Here is a 24,736-nt window from a genome sequence, read left to right as displayed (position 1 = left end):
CAGCCCCCGATCCCTGCAGCCCCAACCCCGATCCCCACAAGCCCCCAAAGTCATGTGGGTGGCTGGTCCGGCCACTCAGTGTGAGCGCTCTGCCCATGTGCGGGGAGAGCAGGCTCAGCCCATTCTTCCCGCACATCACCTTGATGCGCTTCACTCTGACCATGTGAAGCGCCTCTGAATGTCTATCTCTCTGTCTATCCGGTTTGTCTCCTGTCAAGTATTTGTCCCCTAGTTGGCTGACAGTATTGTTTAAAACAATCTATAATTCTTAAAACAATGTAACAGACAGAATAAAGCATCCGTGCACATTATGGAAGAAAACCATCAGATTCACATGCCATCAAAAGCCTGAGTAAACAGAAATGCTTTCAGCCAACACTTGAAAAATGATAGTGACAGAGCTTGGTGAATGTGCCCGGGAAGAGTGTTCCATAATCTGGGCACCACCCCTGCCCTGGTAGCCTAAGAATACCTAGAAACATAACAACCAAGCACATGCAACCATTGAGATTAATGGGGGCTATGTGACATTCTTTCAACCTGGCATCCTGAAAATTATGAATAATTCCATCTTTACTGGTTTATTATCTTTTTACTTTTTGCACAAGTCTGCTTCTTTCCAGCTGGCTAGTTACCTGTGTTAGTGATTTGTGGTAGGGATGAGCAAACAGGTTTGATGTTGAGCAGGTTTCCTGCTCCCAGCTGTTGGGGTGTGTCTGTGTATGTTCTAGAATCTTTTAATTAATTTTTTTACTAAAGGTTTTGCACTTACCCACTCTGGGGGTCTTCTCTGAGGCCGTGGGGAGGGGTCTCTGGAGGTTACCCCTCCACCAGCTTGCCTCCATTATATTGTAAATTGCTCTGTTTGGGCGGTCTTCGGCCTGTTCCAGGCCTCACCCCCATCACGGTGGCCATTTTGGAGGCCACGGCACATGCTCAATGGGCCTCTGTGTGGCTGGGTCATGACCCAGGCCATGCAGACGCCCATTGGGCATGTGCCGTGGCCTCTAAAATGGCCAGCGTGACAGGGATGAGGCCTGGAATGGGCTCAAGACCGCCTGAATAGGGTGATTTGCAACATAATGGAGGCTGGCAGGGGGGAACCTCTGTAGACCCCCTGCGGCCTTGAAGAAGCCTCCCCCCAATGGGGTAAGTAGAATTAAAAAAAAAAATTAAACCCCTGGACTGAACCCCCGGACTGAACCGAACCGGGGAGTTCAAAGGGGAGCCGGACCAAACTGGCCCCATCCAGTTTGGGTCTGATTCAGACCTGAACAGGGCCAGCCGGTTTTGTGCACACCCCTAATCCTTTGATTTAACACAGAACAGTACAGTAGATAATTCCAATTCTACACCATTTTTTTAATATTTACAAGGGGATTGTTTAATAATTTAAATTACTAATATTTAGAGTAGTAATTTACTAAATGGCAAAGCAATTATTGCAAACATTTAGAGCAGTCAGCCATAGTACTGCCTAAATTTTAAATGATCTATCCAGGCTTGGCTAAATATTCTGAAGGGTAGTAATTATTTCTTTATTTTAAAACTTGTACTATGCTTTTTCACCCTCACGGATCCTCAAAATAGCTTATACAATCAAACAATAAAGCTTAACAATCCTTTATTACACATTTTGAACATTAAATTAAAAACAAAAGAAAAATGTCAGTTTTATCAAACACATTAGGTAGTTCTTAATTTTCATAAACATGATAGAAGGGGAGGACCCTTTGCCTATTTTGCAAAGTTCCAGTGGAAGTATCTTAACAGGCTTCCTTAGGGAGTAAATTCCACAAAAAGGGTGGTCACTAGGGATGTGCATGAATCTATTTTTTTGATTTGATTTGTGCCCAAATCAAGTCACCCCTAATTTGTTTTGTGTCCAAATCTGTCCCACCGAATCACCCCAGATTCAATTTGGATTTGATTAGATTCAATTCGGATTTGGATGCCGAACCGGTTCGCAGGTCCAGCCGGTCCGCAGGTCCGCCGACGAACCATTGGTGGAGGGGGGTTGTTCCTTTTAAGCGTGAGGGGGTTGTACTTACCCCTCCCGCTGCTTTCCCCCCTCTGGCGCTCTGGTATTTAGCAAAATCTTCAAGGCGGCAGCGTTCCTCCCTGCCGCCCCTGCCCCTTTGTTGGTGCCCAAATCCGGAAGTAACACAGGCACATGCACCCGCTGCCACCTCGTGCGTCACACATGTCACTGTGACGTGTGTGGCACATGCGCGCACGTCGGCGGCGCACATGTTGGCAGCGCAGGGCGGTGGGCACATGTGCCCAAGTTACTTCCAGATTTGGGCACCAACAAGGGGGCAGGGGCAGCAGGGAGAAATGCTGCCGCCCCGAAGAGTTTAGTAATGCCAGAGTGCTGGAGGGGGGAAAGCGACTGGAGGGGTAAGTACAACCCCCCCGCCCTTAAAGGAACACACACCCCGGGCGTTGGACCATGCCTCCACGGTACGTGCACATCACTAGATTTGGATTTATTCAGACCACTTATAAAGGCCCTAGGGGCACCAAATTTGGCTTGGCAGTAGGTCCCCATGGACACCACCTACCATCCAAATTTAAAGGCAGTGGGGCACTTGGTTGATTTGTAATGATTTTATTTTAGTTTTTACTTATTTTGTATATTTCCTCCAGAGGAAATATTGGGGATTCAGAGTTGCCCTATTTTAACCCTAACATGGATCCCCAGCTTTAATTTAAAAAGTAGGGGTGGGGGAGCTAACCTCTAGCCCTTGTAGAAGTGGAGTTATGGACCAAATCAGCATTCACTATTTTTCAAGTGTATGGATTCTTTGGTGTATAATAACTTTTGCTTGTAATAAATTCCTATGAGGATTCATTGTGCCCCTTCATTTCTTCTGTTCATTCTGACTGTCATTGGACAGTGCCAACTGTCAGCTGCCATGTGTCAACTACATCTCCACCCACCCACACCCACACACACGCTGGGGTCCTCAGTTTATTTTTTTTAGGGATTTTTGAAGTGTTTAGATTCTTTGATGTCTTCATTACACACCTTCATTTCTTCTGTTCATTTTGGCCCCACTGCTTTGCAGGTGGAGGTGGGGAATTAGTGGCATCTCATGTGCCAACTACCCCCCAACCCGCAAGTCACTGGGTGGGTACTCAGTTTATATTTTAGGAGTTTTTGAGGTGTTTAGATTCTTTGGTGTGTAATGAATCCTCATAGGGATTAATTATGAGGAAACGCTTTTAGACACCAAAGAGTCTAAACACTTGAAAAAATTCCTAGAACATAAACTGAGCAGTACCCTTGCGGGTGGGAAGGGAGTGTAGTTGGCACTTGACAGTTGGCACTGTCTAAAGACAGTCAAAATGAATAGAAGAAATGAAGGTGTATAATGAATCCTCATAGGGATTCATTGAGGAAAAGTTATTATACATTAAAGAATCCAAACACTTGAAAAATAGTGCCCACACATTTTGCTCCATAACTCCACTTTTACAAGGGCTAGAGCTTAGCTTTTTTTTTTTTTTTTAAATTAAAGCTGGGAATCTGGGGGAATTAAGAGGAGGGATCCGGATCTCAAATCAATTCAAATAGAATCTGGCACATTTTGATTTTGACCCGAATCTAGCCGATGGACCACAGGGGTGATTTGTTCTGTCTCCAAATCTCACAAATCAGCTAGATTCGGGCACAAATTGATTTGTACCCAAATCGATTCGCATATCCCTATTCGTCACTGCTGAAAAGCTCTATTCCTCTCTGCCTCACTTTTCTTTTCCTTTTTGTTGAAGTAGCAGTCAGTGAAGGTTATGTGTATGCTATCCATTGGAAGCTGTTCCAGTAAATTTGTTATTAAGGTGCCAGAAGACCCTTAGTTATTTTAGCCCAGATATGGATTTCTCTTTTCAGTGAGAACTAGGCTGTAGTACACTCAATTGTGAATAAGTATGCATCGCTGTACCTCATGGCACTTAAAACAAACTTGTGTATAAGCATTGGAGAAAAGTGAATATGCTAGAAAAGTTTGCATGTCCACATATATTTTAAAGCAGGAGATACTAGTCTAAAGCCCAACTTCCTTCAGTGGAATATGATGACTATTTATAAATTATAGTTTCTGCCACAAAATGTTGATTTGTCTAATTATTGACTAATGGTTGAGAACCACATCAGACATGCTTAATCATGCCTTATTTATTTTTACACTTTACTCAAACTACACGCCTCGGTGGTAAATGTATGGAAATGTTAAGCTAATAATAGCATCTGAAAAAGGCAGTTATTTTAACACATTAGTTGTTTTAGCTTTCTAAAAGGATTATGTGGTAATTCACAAAAGATTACCATAATCTTTTTATTCAAACATTTGTACTCAGAAGTTTGCTTACATTATTTAATTAAGTAATAAGACATGACAGCCATTGGATATCTACTAATTATGTCTCCACATACGTGAGTCTAGAAAGCATGGGCTGAATGACATTTACTATTGTATTAGAATGCATTTATATAATGGTTGGCCTGGGCCTTTACTCTCTTTCTAGAGTATGTACATCACAATACACTAAATTCTCAGTCACAATAGCAATGAGAGTAAAAATGACAAGAAGAAATGAATATGCAGTTCTAAAGCATTCAAAGGTGGCTTTATAGATCATTGGGCTGGCCATGTTAGCCAAATGCAACCTCTACATTTCAAACGTAGATTGATTTTATTCCATTTTCATTATCATAGCTTTTCTCAGAGATCCCTGATAATTGTAGTTTGGTGAGGGTGCTGGGAGTTCTCTGTCCCCACCTCAAAACTACAATTTCCAGGGTACCCTGGAAGAGAAAATGACTGTCAAATAATTTGAGTCTATACTGTGGATAGAAAGTCAGGTCACTTAACTGTTTTTAATGCTGACTTGTTTATGCCCTCTTGGAATCATACAATGAAGTAGGTGTCAACTGTCAAGTATCAAGAATTATTATAGTTCTCGTTCCCACAGAGAAACAGATGGCTTCTAAGTTTTTACTTCCAGCCAGGAATGATAACCATGATTTCACAGAACAGTAACACCCCATTTATCTAGGTATCTTAAATACAAATTCTGGGTAAAAGACAAAAAATAGGCTTTTAATTAACTTTATCTGCTCTTCAGAAAACATACTCTTGTTTTGAAAAGTTTGAGATTAAATCCTAAATTGTAATTAGCATTTAAAACTATTTACTTCCATGACTTTCTCACAACAATACTAAGAGGCTGTTCGCACGAGTAGGGGAAACCGGGCTAAGGAAGCCCAGCCCGGTTTCTCCTGCGTATGAGAGCTGCCAGGAGCCACTTGGCTCCCAGCAGACACCACGGCAACAAACTCACCTCTGGAGCCCGCCTCCAAAATGAGGTTAAGGGAGTAAGCGCTCCCCTAGCCTGCTTTTCAGGATTGTTTGCCAGCCTCAGCTGCTTGCAGCTGGGGTTGGGACATTGCGTGGCTCCCAGCCGGCATTGGAGGGATCCCCATAATGCACCTTGTGTGGTGCATAATGGGAGTTCCAGGGGGTGAGGCAACACACCTGTGCTCGTCCCCACCCTCTGTGCTGTCTGAGCGGGCAGCCGCACGTCTGGTGTGTAATCTCCGCACCCAGACCAGCAGCCCAGATTGTCTGCGGGAAGGTGAGCATTTCAGGGCTTCCTCCTCACTCACCCTGTAGCCCTTTCTCACCAATTGCGAAAAGGGGCTCTATGAATGACTGAAATCAAGTTCCCATTCAAATCAATTAAACTTTCCCCCCATATAAATATGAGTGGATTTAAATGGGCTGGTCCAAACAATATTTTACCAGCCCCATGCGATTAGAAAGGGGATGCACAGACAATATGCCCCTTTATGATGTTTTCTGTAAATATCCTGATGCCCTCCTGGCACATCCCTTTATCACATGGGGGTAGCTGTTCATCTGAATGGCTTCTCAAACAAATACTTGGAGTGTGTGTAGAGAGGCCATTTGGATAAACAGTCCCTCCCCCCCCCAATAAAAGCAGGTGCCTGGAACGCATCAAGATGTCTGCAGCAGGCATCATGATGAGTGTTCTGTTGGCGCCCCCCCCTTCTAATCTTACCAGTGTAGGCTTTTAAAAAAAATTACATGTATATCCCACTCTTCGTCCAAGTAGCCCAGAGCGGTGTACATGGTTATGTTTATCCTTACAACAATCCTGTGAGGTAGGTTAGGCTGAGAGATAAGTGGCTGGTCCAGAGTCACCCAGTGAGTTTCCTGGCAGAATGGGGATTTGAAATCAGGTCTCCCTGGTCCTAATCCACCACTCTAACCATTATGCCATGCTGGATCTTCCAAACTCGCCCAGTGTGTTGCCACATGTTTAATTTATTCATTTTAAAATTGTTTAAGCAGTTCTGCAAATGATGGTAAATTAAGGTGTTTACTGATCATTTGTTTTTCTTCCATAGGATCATTATGACTGGGGTCTTAGAGCTATAAAATCTGTCTTAGTTGTGGCTGGATCATTGAAACGAGAAGACCGAAGCAAACCTGAAGATCAGGTTAATTTTTCAAAGTGGCTAATTATCTGGATTTAACTGAATTAAGAAATCTGAATTTCCAAAGAACCTTTCATATCATAAATTCCTCAAAATTACATTACATTAATTTTGATCTAGTTTAGTATAATCTAATTTTGCAAGTTTATTGCAAACTTAATCAAAAGCTGGATCTGCTGCAGTGCCATCTTCTTATATACTCAGCCCTCCCTGTGACCTCCTCTTTCCTGTACCTGTGTACGTATTTACAGGAACAAGAGTGGGACCCAGAGGTGTTACTGTAAAACGCAAGACATATATCTGGGGTTTTATGGAGTTGCACCATTAAAATGTTGTGTGTTCCTCTTCTATGGTCTCATCAGTCATTCTCCATACCCTGCCAACATTATCCCTGTTGATCAGGCACACAGTTTTGACCACTCTTTTGGTCCCCGCATTGAATGTGTTGCCAAGTCATGTTCATTCTCTCTGTACAAATTAGCAAAAATCTGTCTATTCCTTTCCATCTCCTCAGATAAATCTTTGGTTTATGCTCTGGTCATCTGCTACCTTAATCATTGAAACCGTCTTCTCTCTGGTCTTCCCCAGTCACACCTTAGTCCTTTCACCTCCTTCTAAAACATTGCTGCTACAATGATTCAGATCAGAAAGATTCAGTCATTCAGATCATACGATGCCCCACCTTAAATCCCTTCAGGAGCTTTCCATTTCCCTCCTTATCCAGCAGAAACTCCTTGAAGCTATTCTCACGATCTCTGGAAAATGGGCTAGGCAAGTGAGCCCAGTCCTCCCAGGACAGCTATCCCGCCTAATTACCCCTCCCCTTAGATGAGGTTAATGGAGCGAGTGCTCTGTTAACCTCATCTTTTTGCTCGTGTGTTGCTGCGGCGCAAAGCGACACACGAGTAGACTCCCACCTGGGAGGCTGCAAGCAGCCTCCCCGGCTTGAGGGTCTTTCCAGGATGCTCCACACGCTTGCGTGGGGCATCCTGGAACTTCCGGGGCTGCGCGGCACCTGATCCCCGCAGCCCCCGCCTGCTCCGTGACGGAGCCAGCAGTTGTGTGAGTGGCCGCTTTATTGTCTGCAGGGAGAGCGGCCTCCTTGTCGTTAAGTCTCTCCACAGTCTTCCCCTGCTCTGTCTTTCAGCCCTTGTTTCAGTGGCATCCCTCCCTATGATATTTGCTCCTCCAATTCTTATAGGACCATTTGAGGGTCTCTTGCTCTCTAACACTGTCCATTTGCCCCTGCTATCCTCTGTGCATTGGGTTTCCTCTCTGAATCTGCATGTGGTGCCACCTCTTTCCTTTCCTTCAAATCCCTTCTCAAAATCTGATTGAGGGGCTATGGCTTAACCCTTTAACAATTTCTCTGAACTGTTGCCAAATTTAGGGTAACTGTATGTGTTTGTCTACACTGTTGTCTCTGCTTCCCCACCCTCTTTCCAACTGTCTCCTCTAGACTGCACATTTCTGAGAGGGCAGGAACCTGTCGTTTTTTGTGGAGAGCACCATATACACTGTTGGTATTATATAAATACAAGTATGGTCAGCAACAAAAAGTGGAAGTATATCCCTGGTGTGCATGTGTTACTTGAGTCTGTGCCTGAGCCTGTTAAAAGTTTTAGACGCCTTTATCTCTCAGAAGCAGAAGGGGCTGTGCCTGTCTTGAGGGTATATTCTTCAAGATGAGAAATTTCCTGCTCTTTTTGTCCCTCCTCTGAGTCCATGAACATTCAATTCCATTGAGTTACATTGGGGCATTTGCGGGTGGGTTAGCCCCCCTTGGTTTTTTCCCTTCCGATTTTTGTGAAACTGATTATCTGCAAGTTACCTCAAGTCTGCCAGGACCTCCCTCTCACCTGTAGGCACTCCAGTTATGCATCCTAAGGATCATAAGATTCCCAGCTCTTTCAGAAATAAATGAAAGATTAATTAACATACCACCCTTCTGTTACATTGAACAGCCCTTTTGGTATATTTGGCTGTTTGTCTCATCATTTGATTGTGTTGTTCAAAGTGTACCTGATTTTTAAAAATGCCACAGAATTTGCCAAGTGTATGCACACTCTACTTAACCCCTGGTACTGAAGATAGAGATAGTGCTGCAGAAACAGTGGCTTTTGCACACCATCTTTTCATCCAGAAAACTAACTATCTGTGCCGGAATAGGGTAAAGAAATGTCCTGAGCATTCAATTTATAGGATCTAGTCTATGTCACTTCAGGTAACAGATTGAATTTAACAAGCCATATGGGTTGTAATTGTTTAAGTATGATTAATTCATAATGTTTGTTAATTTTATGCCTTATATTACGGTTTGCTATTATTTCATTTAATTATAATGTCATGTGTTGTGGTTTTTTTTTTAAGGTTTTGATGAGAGCCCTCAGGGATTTTAATCTTCCTAAGGTAGTCACTAATGATGTCTCCATATTTCTGGGCCTGATCAATGACTTGTTCCCGTTGCTGGAAGTTCCACGGAAAAGAGATCTGAAGTTGGAACAGCTGGTGCGTCAGTCCATTGCAGAACTCCGTTTGCAGCCCGAAGAAAACTTTATCCTGAAGGTGAAAATAATGACTTTCTGCTTAGCTTGTTGAAAATTGTAAATGGGGTGATTGAATGCTATAATGATCACTATTGTTTGATGTGTGTAGGTTTCAACATCTGGCTACAGCTATTACAAGGTTCAGCAATAAGTGAAAGCAGTACGTGGCTTCCTGTTTCCTTGTTAGAAGCAGCCTGTGTATTAATATCATTTTAATACCAGGAAGTAACTCCAGATTAGGGAATTAACCCACAATAATAATCTAATGGCATGTTGTGTAATGTGATAGCTATGCCCATCTTAATACTCATGTTCAGCTTTTGATGACCTGGATTTTATTAAACCTTAGCCTAAAAGGATTTTAAATGATTGGCAGTCCCTTATTAGCCTCTTCTAGACATGACTCCCAATCATAAACACACACAAGTTAATATTAGCTATAAGTGGGCTTTTGTCCTAAGAAAAGTTCAAGAAGGGGACGAGGGAGCCTGGCTTTTCCACCCTTGGGAGGAAAGGTAGAATGGGCTGTGTTCCTGGGGTTACAGAGGAGGGACGTAACAAGTGTGTGTTCATTAGTCCTGCTCTCATCATTCCCTGCCCTTTGAGCAGATAATACACTTGAGTCACCAAAGTGAGTGCCCTATTCCATCCCATTATCACGTTGCTGTAATTTGATTTTAAGGTTTCACATAAATCTCATTGGAGAACACACGTTTCTTCTCTTTGTCCCTTTAGATGGCTTAGAAATATGGAAAGTAGATAACACTTACGGTACTTGTTAGTATCACAGTTTGTTCTGTTTATCCATTGTAGCAGCAGCCCGGTCATATATCAAACCCTGAAAAAATATAGACATTAGAGCTGTTCTCACAATCAGTGAGAAGAGCTCATGGGCTGTCTGCAAGGAAGGAGGGTTAAGCTTACGTTCCTCGCAGACAATCGGTTGTCAGTCCCTGAGTGGGCAGATTTCCCACCCAGATGAGCAGCGGCTCCCACTGCAGCTCCTGGGGTCAGGGTTCTGGGACACACTGCCACGCATTGCCCCGCCCCCCAGATCCCCAATGATGCACCACGCAAGCTGTGGGTCTTTTTAGAAGGAGGCTACTTTGGTGGGTTTGCCACTGTATGGCTGCCAGGATCAGGCACGAGTAAAAATCAGGATCCTATTATTATCCACACATTCCGTAATCTAAAATGTATACAATTTGTGATTATTATCTCCAGGGTATGGCCCGTTACTCTGATGTACACTGTGCATCATAGGGAACCCCCCTCTCCTCCCTGGGCTCCCCGCAGTCTGGCAGCCACGGCTGACACTCAACCACAAAGATTGAGTGAAGGAAGTGCTTGCTCCCTTACCCTCATTTTAAAGGGTGGCTCCACAGGCGGGTTTGCTACTGTGGTGCCACTGGGATTGGGCTCGATCCTGATGGTTCACATATGCGTGCAAAACCAGGCTGGGCTCCCTAAGCCTGGTTTTGCACACGCACGTGAATAGCCTCTACTTGTCAGCCTGAGAATGCAAAGAACAGGGAAGCTCTTCTCATGATCAGTGAGAAGAGCTTTAGGTGGGTCTGCGGGGAGGGTGGTTTACCCTTCCCTGCAGATGATCACTGAGCCATCCCTGAGTGGCCAGATCGGCTGCCCACATAATTACTAGCTAGGGGTGGAGGGGATCAGGGGCCGCCTGGCCCCCAGAAGCCCCAGAAGCCCCAGAATGCCCCATGCAAGTGTGTGGGACATTCTGGGGAGACCCCTGACGCCGGGAGGCTTGGTTTAGCCTCTCGGCCGGGGATCTGTTCACAAGGCGCCGTGGTGCAGAGCCTCACTGTGGGACTTACGATCAAAGAAACAGAATTAGTGGAGCTCTCACTCTGCTAACCTCATTTAAGAGGAGGGCTACTTTGGCAGGCCAGCTGCCGTTGAAACACCAGGCTCACCCACGAGCCTGGTGGTTCTCACGATGGTGGCAAACCGGGCTGGGCTCCCTTAGCCCGGTTTTCCTCTATCGTGTGAATAGCCTCAGGGTTTGACAAGAGCCAGTTATCTATCTATCTATCTATCTATCTATCTATCTATCTATCTATCTATCTATCATATTGTTATACCGCCTGATATATACATCTCATGTGAGATACACAAAGCAGTTAGGCCACATTACATGGTTCATGAGCTGTGTTTGACTTGATAACTCACAAGTTGTGTTGGCCTGGTTTACATGAACATGGCCTTGTTTACATGAACACAATTTGTGGTTAATGTATTTGTGCCACATATCAATTTAAGCTTTCACAATATAGCTTTTATACTTTAAAAATGTCTTTGTTTTCCATAATTGCTGCCTTAGACTAAATTTGCACTTCCTACTGCAGAAGCATCAACACCTAGAAGCATCAAGACCACATTGGCCTTGTGGTCCATTGTACATCTGAAATCTGGAAAAGTGTGGTTCTAGACTAGGGGATCCCAACTGAGGGTATTTGTACTCCTAGGGATACTTTAGGGCTCCCAATGGGCACTCAGAGACTTCTCCTTCTCACTCTGCAGCTGTGCTATTTGTTCTCCATCTGAGGATTCGCAGGTTGAAATCCTCAATGATGTGTGTGCTGCAGAAAGGGAAGGATGGGGTGAAGAAGACTCTCCTCCCCTGCTTCTGATTGGCTGGCTATGTTCAGCCTACTGCCCTCTCTTAGCCTGACTGACAGGCTTCAGCCAGCATTTTCTCACTGGGACACCTGATTGAAGACTAAGCACATTGTGGCAGACACTTTCATTTTCAAACATGAGAGTGTGAAACAAATTGTCCAGCAGGGGGAGGAATTGTCTATAATCTAGACAATGCAGAGTCCACACTGCTTCTGATCTCAATCTTTCAGACCCTGGCACAATTATTACACAGCACAGATCTGGCCCACTGGCATGTGACTTAATGTCTGTGCAAACACACCCTAGACCTGCTGGAGAATAGAGTAAAACTGGACCAGATGTATGGAAAGTGATAACAAAATAGGAGTGGTGTTTATTAATTGCAGGGGGTGGGGGGATTAATTGCTTCAGTATTTGTTTTAATTCTTACAGTTGTCTTAACACATACCAATGCCTGTAAAATGTGTTTGTCATATCAGTTTTCCCCTAATCTTTTTGAACGGCTTTTAGGTTATGCAGTTAGAAGAACTTCTGGCTGTCAGACACTCAGTCTTTGTGGTTGGAAATGCTGGAACAGGAAAAAGCCAGGTAAAGCAAAGAATACACAGATTCCTTCAGTAAATGCACAGCTACATGGAGAGCAGAATTAGTGGTGCAGGGTATATCACATTGACTAAAATTCTGTATTCAACATACTTAGGATGCATCATGAGTACAGTCCGATATCAGTGGGACATAGTGCTGGTGGTGCCTAGCAAAGCCAAAGAACTTGGATATGTATGCCCATGCATACCCTATAACTCCTGATAATTGGGCAAAGGTGCACCTTTTAAAGTGCTGGCTCTCTTTTTATCAAGTATCTTTATGCAGCCCAGAGAAGCACCACTCCAAGTGGCTATTGCTGGTATTTCCCTGGGGTGTGTGTGTGTGTGTGTGTGTGTGTGTGTGTGTGTGTGTGTTTAAGAACATGAGGTCCTATAGGACATGAAATCATTTTCTCATTCTCTTTGCTATGTAAACTGCATTGAAAACAGTTTTGTTGAAAATTGGTATAGAAATTATTCTAAATAATAACAGGCTTGCTATTTGGGATGCATTGGTCACCATACTGGAGCTAGCAAAAAGGTGTCTAGCTCCAGTAAATGATTGCTTTCGATCTCTTTCGCCCCCTCTCATTGTGCCTTCCAGCAACAGAAAGGAGCAAACATGAATGATCAACAGGCTACTGGAGATAGCCATGTCTTCTCTATCTCCAGTAGCCTGGATTGCTTTCTCTCTTGCTCTCTTCTGTTGTTGGAAGCTGTGAGCCTGGGGAGGGTGGGGAAAATACTCAAATATTTTGGCTTCACTGTATGTAGACTGAGATGCCTACAGATCACAAAAGCTTGCTTAATTGTAAAGAGTGATTTTTACATAAAATATTTAGCAGATTGTAGTTTGCCCAAATCTGGTTCCAGATTTGTATTCTGGATGTATATGTTTGTGTATTCCTCACATGTATAGAAACAGTGGCACTATGGATAATAATGGGACACATAAAATTACAGTATATTTCCTGTGTATTTTATTCTGGCAGTGGAGTAGTCCAAATTTTAAAAAGGGGGCGGGGGGCGGAGTGTGACTATATCAGAGGAAGAAAAACTGAATACCAGCACCAGAGTGCTGTGAGGAAATAAAATCCTTGAATGTATGTGTGAATAGCCCATCTCACGCACAAAGAAGCTCTTCTCACGATCAGTGAGAAGGACTTCCTTGAAGTCTGTGGGTAGTGCAGGTATTCCCAACCCTCTCCACAGACGATCCCTTATCATTCCCTGGGCAGGTGGATTGCCCGTCCAGATGAGTGACAGTTCTCCTGCGGGTTGCCCGTGCCTCGTCGCACCCGGTCACTCCAGGGGTCGGATGCAGGCAAGCACCATTATGTGGTGCTCCGCCCACAGAGCCCCAATAATGCACCGCACAAGTGTGTGGTGCATTACTGGGACCCCCTCTCTGAGTGTGCCCGCCACAGCTTCAAGCAGCCACAGCCAACACACGATCATTTAACCCAGTGTTTGGGTGCCCTCGCACCTGGGTTTAGTGATGGGCTACTTTAGAGGGTTTGCTGCCGCTGGGAGCTATGCAGCTTCCGGTGATTCTCATGATCAGCAGAAACCGGACTGAGCTCCCTTAGCCCAGTTTCTGCTGCACGTGCGAATAACCTCAAAGCCTCTTCACACAAGCATCTGAACCTGGGTTATCTGCCTCTAATTCAGGGTTGCATCCGTTTGTGAACCAGTACAAAAACCCCAAGCCCTGGCAGTCCGAATCTGGGTAATCCTGCTTCTAACCCTAATCTTCACTGAAGTTAGTGCAGGTGCCTGATACCTGGGGCCCTGTACCTGGGGTTGTTGATCATCTGTCCACTGTGTTTGCAGGTCCCGGTGGCTGGCTGCCATGTTTGTTAGAGTGCTGCGCAGCTGTGGCTGGAGGGGCTGTGATCTGTGAATGTGCCTGAGTGTGCCACTCTGCACAACCCACCCTATGATCACTTGCTCAAAATGGCTTGAATGGGGCTTTCCCCATCTCCTTCTCCCCATGACCTGTCAGAGGGTGGCTGTGATGTAAGGAGGTTTCCTCTACGGCTGACAGTGCAGTGCATTGTGGGAGGTCTCTCTTGATGTGGAGAACTTGCCCTCCTCTCAGCTTTCAGCACAGAATTCTGTGGCCAGAGAAGATCTCTGGGAAAGTACCCACTCCTTCAGCCACCCCTGCCTTGCGAGCAGTGGGCTTGGGGCTCAGAGTGGAGTTTGCAACCTCTGTTGCTGCCAGGAGTGCAACTAAAGGGTTAAGGGCTGTCTCCAGGGTCTGCACCTATAGGCGTGCTGTGGGGTGGGGCTCCAGCATCCTGAGGTGTGACGGAAATGTTCAAGGACTCTCGGCACAGCAGGAGAGGTCAAGTGACCCTTCTGGTTCACTCATGGGGAAGCTACTGCCATCATCAGGCCTTTCTAATTTACTGGTGGCACAATGCATGTTGCTCTAGAGGACCTGGAGGACCTTACACAACAGGGCAGGGCTTGCTTCAAGCATGGCTGGCACCTGGACGCTGAACTTATGCTCACTAGTTTTGCTAAACCTATAGGCACATCATGCCTGCCTAAATGCTAGCACTCTGCTAACCCTACTTTTCAGTCATGTGTCTGCCACGGCTGCTTGCAGCAGCAGCCGACACACTCGGTGAGGGGGGGCCACAGGAATGCACCGCGCACTTGCGCAGTGCATTACTAGAGCTCTGGGGAAGGGGGCACTGCATGACGGTGCTCCCCTTCACTCTACCCACGGAGCTGCAGGACGAGCCATGTCCAGGCGCAGGAGTGCCTGAGCAAAGCCACCAGTGGTCTGGGATCAAGGGGCAGCTGATTGTCTGCAGGGAGCCCGCTCTCCCTGCAGAACCTCTTTCAGCTCTACACATGGATCGTTTGTAGAGCCTTAATCACTTCTATGTTGCTAACCCACATTCAACCTAGATTCAAATGACTGTGTGAACAAGGACAGTGTGTGACATAGCTAACTTGGCAAAGAGGCACCTTTTAACGTGGTGATTCTCTTTATTTAGCAGGGGGAGAGTAACTGGCCCTATCCACCCCCAGCACAGTACCTCCAGTGACTGTTGCTGGTGTGTATCTCATGTTTCTTTTTAGATTTTGAGCCCTTTGAGGACAGGGATCCATCTTATTTATTTGTTATTTCTCTATGTAAACCGCCCTGAGCCATTTTTGGAAGGGCAATATAGAAATCAAAATAACAACAACAACAACAACAATGATCTGGAGTTGTATGGAAAGACCCAGTCAGAAATCGAATCACTGCTAAACATTGTCCATATATTCAGCAGCGATATAGCAATGGAGTTTGGACTAGACAAGTGTGCTGCATTAATAATGAACAGAGGGAAAATAACAAAAACAGAAGGAATAGAACTGCCCATTGGAAGCAACATCAAGAACCTGGAAGAGAAAGAACATTACAAATACTTGGGCATTCTCCAGGCTGATAACATTGCACACACTGAAGTTAAAAGAAAAATTGGAAGTGAATACATAAGGAGAGTTAGAAAAATCCTCAAGTCCAAACTCAATGGTGGGAACACCATACAAGCCTTAAACACCTGGGCTATACCTGTTATCAGATACACTGCAGGAATAATAGACTGGACCCAGGCAGAGCTAGAGACGCTGGATCGTAAGACCAGGAAAATCATGACCATCAATCATGCTCTGCACCCCCGCAGTGATGTAGATAGGCTATACCTCCCTCGCAGCTCAGGTGGAAGAGGAATGCTGCAAGTCCATCAAACAGTAGAGGAGGAGAAAAGAGGCCTTGAAGAATATATCAAAGACAGTGAAGAAGATGCACTTAAAATGGTCAATAACGCGAAACTATTCAACACCAATGAAAGAAAGCAGGCCTACAAGAAAGAACAAGTCAAGAACCGAGCAGAAAAATGGAAAAATAAGCCACTGCATGGCCAATATTTGCCCAATATAAGTGGAAAATCAGACATCACCAAGACCTGGCAATGGCTGAAGAATGGCAACTTGAAGAAAGAAACAGAGGGTTTAATACTGGCTGCACAAGAACAGGCACTAAGAACAAATGCAATAAGAGCAAAAGTCAAAAAGTCAACAACAAACAGCAAGTGTGCCGCCTTTGTAAAGAAACAGATGAAACAGTGGACCACCTAATCAGCTGTTGTAAAAAGATTGCACAGACTGACTACAAACAAAGGCATGACAAGGTAGCAGGGATGATACACTGGAACATCTGCAAAATATACAAGCTACCTGTAGCCAAACATTGGTGGGACCATAAAATTGAAAAAGTTGAAGAAAATGAAGATGTAAAAATATTATGGGATTTCCAACTACAAACAGACAAACATCTGCCACACAATACACCAGATATAACTGTAGTCGAGAAGAAATAATATCAAAATAATGTCAAAATAATCGACATAGCAATACCAGGGGATAGCAGAATAGAAGAAAAAGAAATAGAAAAAAATCACCAAATACAAAGATCTACAAATTGAAATTGAAAGGCTGTGGCAGAAAAAGACCAAAATAATCCCAGTGGTCATTGGCGCCCTGGGTGCAGTTCCAAAAGACCTTGAAGAGCACCTCAACACCATAGGGGCCACAGAAATCACCATCAGCCAATTACAAAAAGCAGCTTTACTGGGAACAGCCTATATTCTGTGACGATATCTATAACAATTGACAATAAAATTCAGCCATCCCAAGTCCTTGGGAAGGACTCGATGTCTGGATAAAACAAACCAGTCAATAACACCTGTCTGACTGTGTAAATAAATAATAATAATAATAATAGCTAGTCTAGAAGATAAGTAATTTTGAGGCATGACATTTAACTGATGCAGCTCCTGTTTGATCTCAAAAGAGTCATAATAAAAGTGTTCCAATTGTAGATATTGAAGACACTGCATGTGACTTACACCAAAATGAAGCTGAGGCCAGTGTGGAATGATATCAACCCAAAAGCTGTCACCACAGATGAACTTTTTGGGTTTCTTCATCCATCAACAAGAGAGTGGAAAGATGGTATATCCAAGAATTATATTCTATGAACATTATTTTATTTACTGGCTAACTTCCAGACTAACAGAATGTGGGTGCTGGAAGAGAAGCACTGGTGCTGCCGCTCAGTTCCTGCCTAAGGCAGCACTGGCGCTTGCACAGGGGCCAAGGAGTGAATTTTGACAACCTCTCCTTTCCTTGGAGGTGCTCTGTGCGACCTGAAAATATGACCCTGAGGGCTGTGTGATCCTCAGGAAATATATTTGGGTGGCACAGAGTGGTTCTGGGAAATGGGGAGGTCATTGAAATTAGTCCCTTCCTCAGAATTGCCAGTTCTGGGTTAGTCAGGAACTCAGCAGCAGCATTTCTCAACCAGCACCCACACTTTTGCTTGTCAGAATGTCAGCCATTTTTTATTAACTTCACTGAGTCTGCCAGGTCACTCAAGGCTGATTACAGTTTTAATAATACCCCCCTCCCCGCCCCCACCCCATTTTTTAAAAGACAAAAAAATAAAGCTGATGGCATGAGCTCCTTGGCCTAGGCCTCTCTTCTGCCTCCCTTTCAGGTCTAAGTTGCCCCTCGGAAGGGGGGCTGTCCTGGCTAGACTTTCTCAAGCTCTGAGTGATCAGAATCCGGTGGCCTGGACGACTTCTTTTTTGCCTTCTCATATTGGCCTTAATCATTCCTTGGGAAGCTGGGGGAGGATCTGTCCCAGTTACATATACTTACTATATAGAGAACTTGTAACAGTTGTAAATAATACATTTTGTTTTCATTAATTTGAAGGCTTATTTTCAGCCACCATGAGAGAACTGTCAAGCATCACACATGATGGCCCCAAATGGATTGTGCTAGATGGGGACATTGACCCTATGTGGATAGAGTCACTCAACACTGTCATGGATGACAATAAGGTTTGTGGAAATTATGTTATTAGTAATGGTGTGATACTAATGAACCCTAACCCCTGCTAACTTGGCAAAGAGGCACCCTTTAACGTGGTGATCCTCTTTATTTAGCAGGGGGAGAGTAACTGGCCCTATCCACCCCCAGCACAGTACCTCCAGTGACTCTTGCTGGTGTGTATCTCATGTTTCTTTTTAGATTGTGAGCCCTTTGGGGACAGAGATCCATCTTATTTATTTATTATTTCTCTGTGCAAACTGCCCTGAGCCATTTTTGGAAGGGCAGTATAGAAATCGAATAAATAAATAATACACTGATGGGATTTGAGCTGTTGGTGACAAGCCAGGAGAGGGATCTTGGGGCAGTGGTGGACAGCTCATTGAAAGTGTCGGCTCAATGTGCGGCATTGTAATGTAATCATTAGGAAGGGGATTGAAAACAAAACTGCTAATATAATGCCCTTATAAAAATCTGTGGTGCGGCTAGATTTGGAGTACTGTGTACAGTTCTGGTCACCATACCTAAAGAAGGACATAATAAAACTAGAGAAGGTGCAAAAGAGGACAGCCAAGATGACCAGGGGCCTAGAGTACCTTCCTTAGGAGGCAAGGCTACAACACTTGGGGATTTCTAGTTTGGAAAAGAGGCGACTATGGGTAGACATGATAGAGGTCTATAATATTATGCATGATTGTGGAGAGCGTGTATAGAAAAACATTGTTCTCCCTCTTGCATAATATTAGGAACAGGGGTCATCCCATGAAAATGATTGCAAGGAATTTAGGACTGACAAAAGGAAGTACTTTTTCACGCAACACATAATTAACCTATGGAATTCTCTGCCACAAGATGTGGTGACAGCCACCAGCCTGGATGGCTTTAAGAAGGGATTAGATAAATTCATGGAAGACTAGTCTATCAATGGATACTAGTCTGTGGGCTATAGGTAACCTCTAGCATAAGAGGCAAGATTTATTATGATTTATATACCGCTCTTCCAAAGATGGCTCTGGAAAGTTAACATTAAAAGCAAATCATTAAAATCAATTAACTTTAAATAAAAAATCAATTAAAAGCAGATTAAAATGACAATTAAAACTAAATAATATTAAAACTAAATATCATTAAAAGCAAGGCTAAAAAGATGGGTCTAAAGGCTCTCCTGAAGGCCTCCAATGAAGACCTCTTATATCCATGGGAAGCGCATTCCACAACCTAGGGGTGACAACAGAGAAGGTCCTATCCCAGATCTCTATCCGAAGACAGACTCCAGACAGAACTGGTGGCACCCGAAGACAGACCCCTCCTGATGATCTCAATGAGAGTTTGGAATATTGTAGAGAAAGGCATTCCCTCAGGTAACCCGGACCTAAGCCATTCAGGGCTTAAAGGTAATAACTAGTACATATGTGCAAAATGATTCAGGTACAAAATGATTTGTACCTGAATCTGGCTGATTCGGGTGATTTGTACAAAAACAAATCACCCCTGTGCTCAATTGCCCAGATTTGGGTACAAATCACCCCATATTTGGACACCAAAAATTTAGAGATCCGGACCTCCATTTTGTGGCCAAAGTGGGTTGGGTGGTAGTGCCCAATGGGTGGAAGCTACCACCCAAATTTCAAAGAAATTGGGCAAAGGGGAGATTTTTAAAGAATTTTTGAAGTTGGTGTGTCTTTAAGCTTTTCCCCATAAGGAATAATGGGGATTTCAGCAGCCTTATAGCTCCACGTGGGGGGCACCAGGGTGGCCCAGAGTGGGTTGTGGTGGGTGGTAGTGCCCAATGGGTGCAAGAAAGCTACCAACCAATTTCAAAAAAAATTGGGCAAAGGGGTGTTTGAAAAAATCTTTTTGAAGTTAGCATGACTTTGTGGCAGATTCGGGGCAGAAAAGGGGTTGAGGGGCAGAAGAGTGGGTCAGGTGGTAGTGCCCCAATGGGTGCCTTCTATCACCCAGATTTCAAATAAATTGGTGAAAGGGGTGATCTTTAATTTTTTTCTGAAGTTTGCACGTCTTTAAGCTTTCCCCCCATAGGGAATAATGCAGAATTTCAGCAGCCCCATAACTCCACTTGGGGGGCACCAGGGTGGCCCAGAGCAGGTTGTGGTGTATTGCACATAGGGTGTCAACCACGCCCAGAACAACAAGTCCATAGGGCACTGGGTTTTGTTGTTTTCAGTGTCTGAGATGTTCTTTTGAGAGTAGATTCTCTGGTAGGAAATGAGAGAATCTGCCACAAAGACATGCCAACTTCAACAAATCTTTTTAAAACACCCCTTTGCCCCATTTGGTGGTAGCTTCCACCCATTGGGCACTATGACCCACCCCACTCTTTCCCCCCCGGAACTCCCTTTTTTGCCCCAAATTGATTCAGATTCAGATTCGGAAAATTCAGGTAGAAATAGAATCTGGGTGATTCGGGGGGGCGGGGGGCAGATTCAGATCCAAAACAAATCGGGTGATTCGATTCGGTTACATATCAAATTGGAAAAATCAATTCGTGCACATCCCTAATAACCAGCACTTTGTACTTTACCCAGAAACATATTGAGCAACATGTGCCTCTAAATATCTGTTGCAGGGGAGCAACAGCAGGAGAGAGGGGATGCCCTCAGCTCTTGCCTGTGGGTATCCCAGAAGCATATGGTGGACCACTGTGTGAAAGAGGATGCTGGACTAGATAGGCCTTGGGCCTGATCCAGCAGCAATTCTTATGTGATACTGAAGGATACTTCTTATGGTAGACAAAATTCAAAGAATATCAAAGGTTTTTCATTGATAAATCTATTGTGAGCATAGTGTAGTGTGATATAATTTATTGAATTTAAAGACAATAATGAAAACCCAGATAGAACTGTATGATAGATACAATTTAAGATACAGTTAAAGGTTTGAACCCTAGTCTTACCCTTAACGCCTGTTTAGGTTTTTTTAAAAAAATGTGTCTTTAACTAAAAAGGAAATGCAGAGTAAAAGTGGAAAGGTTATGGTTCAGCCTTGGAAATGGGAGGAGCAGAAAGCTGAATCATTTTGTATTTTTTATGGCGTGAGTATTAATCTTCATTGATTAAAATATCACCTTTATTCACTATGGCGACTCAGTCTTTCTTTATGATGGATACAACAGCAGGAGAGCAAACTGTTGGAATTGAGATACTTTGTGCAAATTGAAAAGACATTTTTGCCCTAATTTCACACAATGGTAGAAACCTCCTTTAAATCACATTTTCCTAACCAGCTCTTGTTGTTAGATTCTAAGGACTCTATTGTAGCTTTTAAGCTAAAGTACTCAGTAGGGGATGTGTAGAGTTGCATCGCCCCTTTGGAACCCCAGAAGAATGGCACCTTATGGCAAGTACAATCACAGATGATAAAAATGGATCAGACTGAAATAGGTTATCCAGATCCACTGTGTGCCAGTGCTATATTGAATCCCACTAGATAGACAACATACTTTGTGTGGCCTGTTTTCCCAAGTGTTGAATGAAATTTCCACAGTTTGCCATCAAACATGCCCCAATCGCACAGCCAAAATGTTGACAACTTTGGAGTTTTTATGATAAATCTTGAAATAATTGGTATGCTTCCCAAGTTTGTCTTGGCAATCATGACTGGAATTTCTGGTTCAGAGCTGGAAAGAGACCATTTAGATATCTCTTTTAGACAGCATTTGAACCATTTAGATAACTGTTGATTCATATTGCTGTTACTGTAACAGGTGTGATATTATGTTGCTTCATGTTTCTGTACTGGTCAAAGACTGTAATGAAGTTTCTCTGTCTCCTGCACTTCCTCTTATAAACTGGGCAAACTATGGTATGCACAAACCATGGTTGATCTGGTCTGGACAAAATGGCAATCTATCATTCATTCATTCATTCATTGAATTTATATACTGCCTAGTATAAAGATCTCTAGGCAGTGTACAGAATTAAAACATAAAATATAACACATTTAAAATTCATAAAAAGATAAAAATCATAGATAAAAACACATTAAAATTTAAAAATCGAATCTCAGTTAAAGGCCTGAGAAAACAGGTACGTCTTTAGGGTCCTCCTAAAAGCAAACAGAGAAGGAGATGCTCTTAGTTCATCAGTGAACGTGTTCCAAAGCCCTGGGGCAGCCACAGAAAAGGCTCAGTCCCGAGTTGCCACCAAGCGAGTTTGCAGTAACCGTAATTGGACCTCTCCAGATGATCTTAATAGGCGACAGGGTTCACGACAGAGAAGGCGCTCTCTTAAATACCCTGGATCGAAGCCATTAAGGGTATTATAGATAATAACTAGCACTTTGTATTTTGTTCGGAAACCTATTGGCCGCCAGTGCAGTTCTTTTAGAATTGGTGTTATATGGTACCTTCAGGTAAACCCAGAGACCAGTCTGAATGCCGTATTCTGTACCAATTGTAGTTTCCAAACTACTTACAAAGGCAGCCCCACGTAGAGTGTATTACAGTAGTCAATCCTAGAGGTTACCAGCATATGTACCACCGTTTTAAGGTAACTAGTCTCCAAGAATAGACATATCTGTCGGATCAGCCGACACTGGCACTCCTGGCCACAGCCTCAACCTAAGAAACCAGGGAGAGTCTGGGATCCAGGAGCACTCCCAGACTACAAACCTGATATTTTAGGGGGAGTGTAACCCCATCCAGAACAGGCAGATCTAAACCATCTCTCGGATCCCGACCCCCTACAAACAGTACCTCCGTCTTGTTTGGATTCAACTTGTCTGTTATCCCTCATCCAGCCCAATATCGCCTCCAGGAAGGCACTTAAGGTGGTCATGCCATTTCCTGATGAAGTTGGTATAGAGAAATAGATCTGGGTGTCATCAACATATTGATAGCACCAAGACCAAACTTCCTAATGATGTCTCCCAGCAGTTTCATGTAGATGTTAAAAAGCATTGGAGTCAGTATGGAGTCTTGTGGAACCCCACACGTTAGCTCTCGCCTTTCAGAGCAGTAGTCTCCAAGCGACACCATCTGGAATCTTCCAGAGAGGTAGGAACGGAACTATTGTAAAACAGTGCCACCCAATCCCACCTCCATCAAGAGACCCAGCAGGATACCATGGTCAATGGTATCGAAGGCTGCCAAGAGATCCAAAAGGATCAGCAGAGTCACAGTCCCTCTGTTGATCGCCAACTGGAGATCATCCTTCAGTCTGATCAAGGCAGTCTCAACCCCATATCCCACCCGAAAGCCAGTCTGGAAAGGATCTAAATAATCTGTGTAATCCAAACCTGCCCAGAGCTATGAAGAAATAACTCACTCAGTCACCTTGCCCAACCATGGGAGATTAGAGACAGGTCTGTAATTAGCTAACTCTGAGGGATCCAAAGCAGGTTTCTTCAAATAAGGTCTAATAATAGCCTCCTTAAGACAAGGAGGCATCTTGCCCTCCCTCAGTGAAGCATTTATTATATTTATCAATAAATAATGTATTTATTATATTTAGCTGCCCTTTCTGATAAGATGACTCCAGGTGAAATAAGCTAAGTTGGGTGGGTTCAAGAGAGCAGGTGGTGGGGCATACAGTCTGAAGCAGTTTGTCCACATTCTCAGAAGTAACAAACTGAAAATGATCCAATACAATCCTACAAGAGGAGTTGCTGGGCACCTCTACGCAGGGGCGTATCTAGGGTAGGTCAGGCAGGGCACGTGCCCCGGGCGCCACTTGAAGGGGGCGCCATTTTGTAAAATTATTTTTTTTTTAAAAAAATGGCTGCCGAAAACAAAATGGCCACCGTGCATGCTCAAATGGCCTCTATGAGGCCCTAGGTCATGCCAGGCCTTGCAGAGGCCATTTAAGCATGCACTGTGGCCATTTTGTTTTCAGTGGCCATTTTGTTTTTAAAAAGATTATTTTTAAAAATGGCCACCGCACATGCTCAAATGGCCTCTAGAGGCCAGCAGGGTGAGGGGAAACCTTTGCAAACCCCCCAGCCTTTAGGAAGCCCCCCAAAGGGGCTACACGTAAAATAATAATAATAATAATATGACACTGCACACATATTCAGATTGGCACTATGTACAGAGAATCAGGGCTTGTGAATATGAGCTGACGCTTATGAGCTAGGGTTGTATTCATTTGCTCTTCCTTTGCTTCTTGTGATAAGTGAGTTAAATGTGATGTCTTGCTAATATGGCTATTAATGGTGAGTTTGTCTTTGAATCAGTGTGAAATCCTTAATATTAAGGCCCACTGGGAGTTTCTTGCTCTCTTTCTCTCATTTTAACTGTCTTTCTGAAATACTAGAATATATTCCAAGCAGTGACACAGTTTACTCTGCATATCCTTTAATTATTTACAGAGTCTCTGGGAAAAGTCAAATTCTCCATTGAATTTTAAAACCTATGTAATGGTGATGCTACAATGCATAGTAGAGAATTAGACAGGCACTTCTGTTTAGTTTTCCAAGTACACCTCCACATAGTATTTGGGTATTTCATGAGCCCCCGCATACTGAAATTTGTAGTTTTCCAGCCTTTTTTGGTCTGGCTAAGTCCACTGCTAAAT

At 43.8% G+C, this 24,736-nt stretch overlaps 1 protein-coding gene across 13 annotated transcripts in view; it reads left to right on the top strand.

Moving 5' to 3' along the window:
- The window catches only part of LOC128332356 (dynein axonemal heavy chain 11-like), a 353,782-nt gene that overhangs the window by 81,484 nt on the left and 247,562 nt on the right, over positions 1-24,736 (top strand). For 12 of the 13 annotated variants that reach the window (XM_053266643.1, XM_053266647.1, XM_053266645.1 and 9 more), the window contains 5 exons: positions 6,437-6,529; positions 8,897-9,091; positions 12,229-12,306; positions 17,189-17,321; positions 18,087-18,214. In XM_053266643.1, the coding sequence (XP_053122618.1) occupies positions 6,437-6,529; positions 8,897-9,091; positions 12,229-12,306; positions 17,189-17,321; positions 18,087-18,214 (627 nt within the window). Of the gene's footprint in view, positions 1-6,436; positions 6,530-8,896; positions 9,092-12,228; positions 12,307-17,188; positions 17,322-17,600; positions 17,637-18,086; positions 18,215-24,736 lie in introns of those variants that run through there. The other variant, XM_053266712.1, reaches the window with a different exon arrangement.

The sequence above is a fragment of the Hemicordylus capensis genome, chromosome 1 (assembly GCF_027244095.1).
Source record: "Hemicordylus capensis ecotype Gifberg chromosome 1, rHemCap1.1.pri, whole genome shotgun sequence".
In the NCBI taxonomy this organism is placed as follows: domain Eukaryota; kingdom Metazoa; phylum Chordata; class Lepidosauria; order Squamata; family Cordylidae; genus Hemicordylus; species Hemicordylus capensis.
Note: the sequence above shows the minus strand (reverse complement) of the source record. Positions and strands in the feature narration are given on the sequence as shown.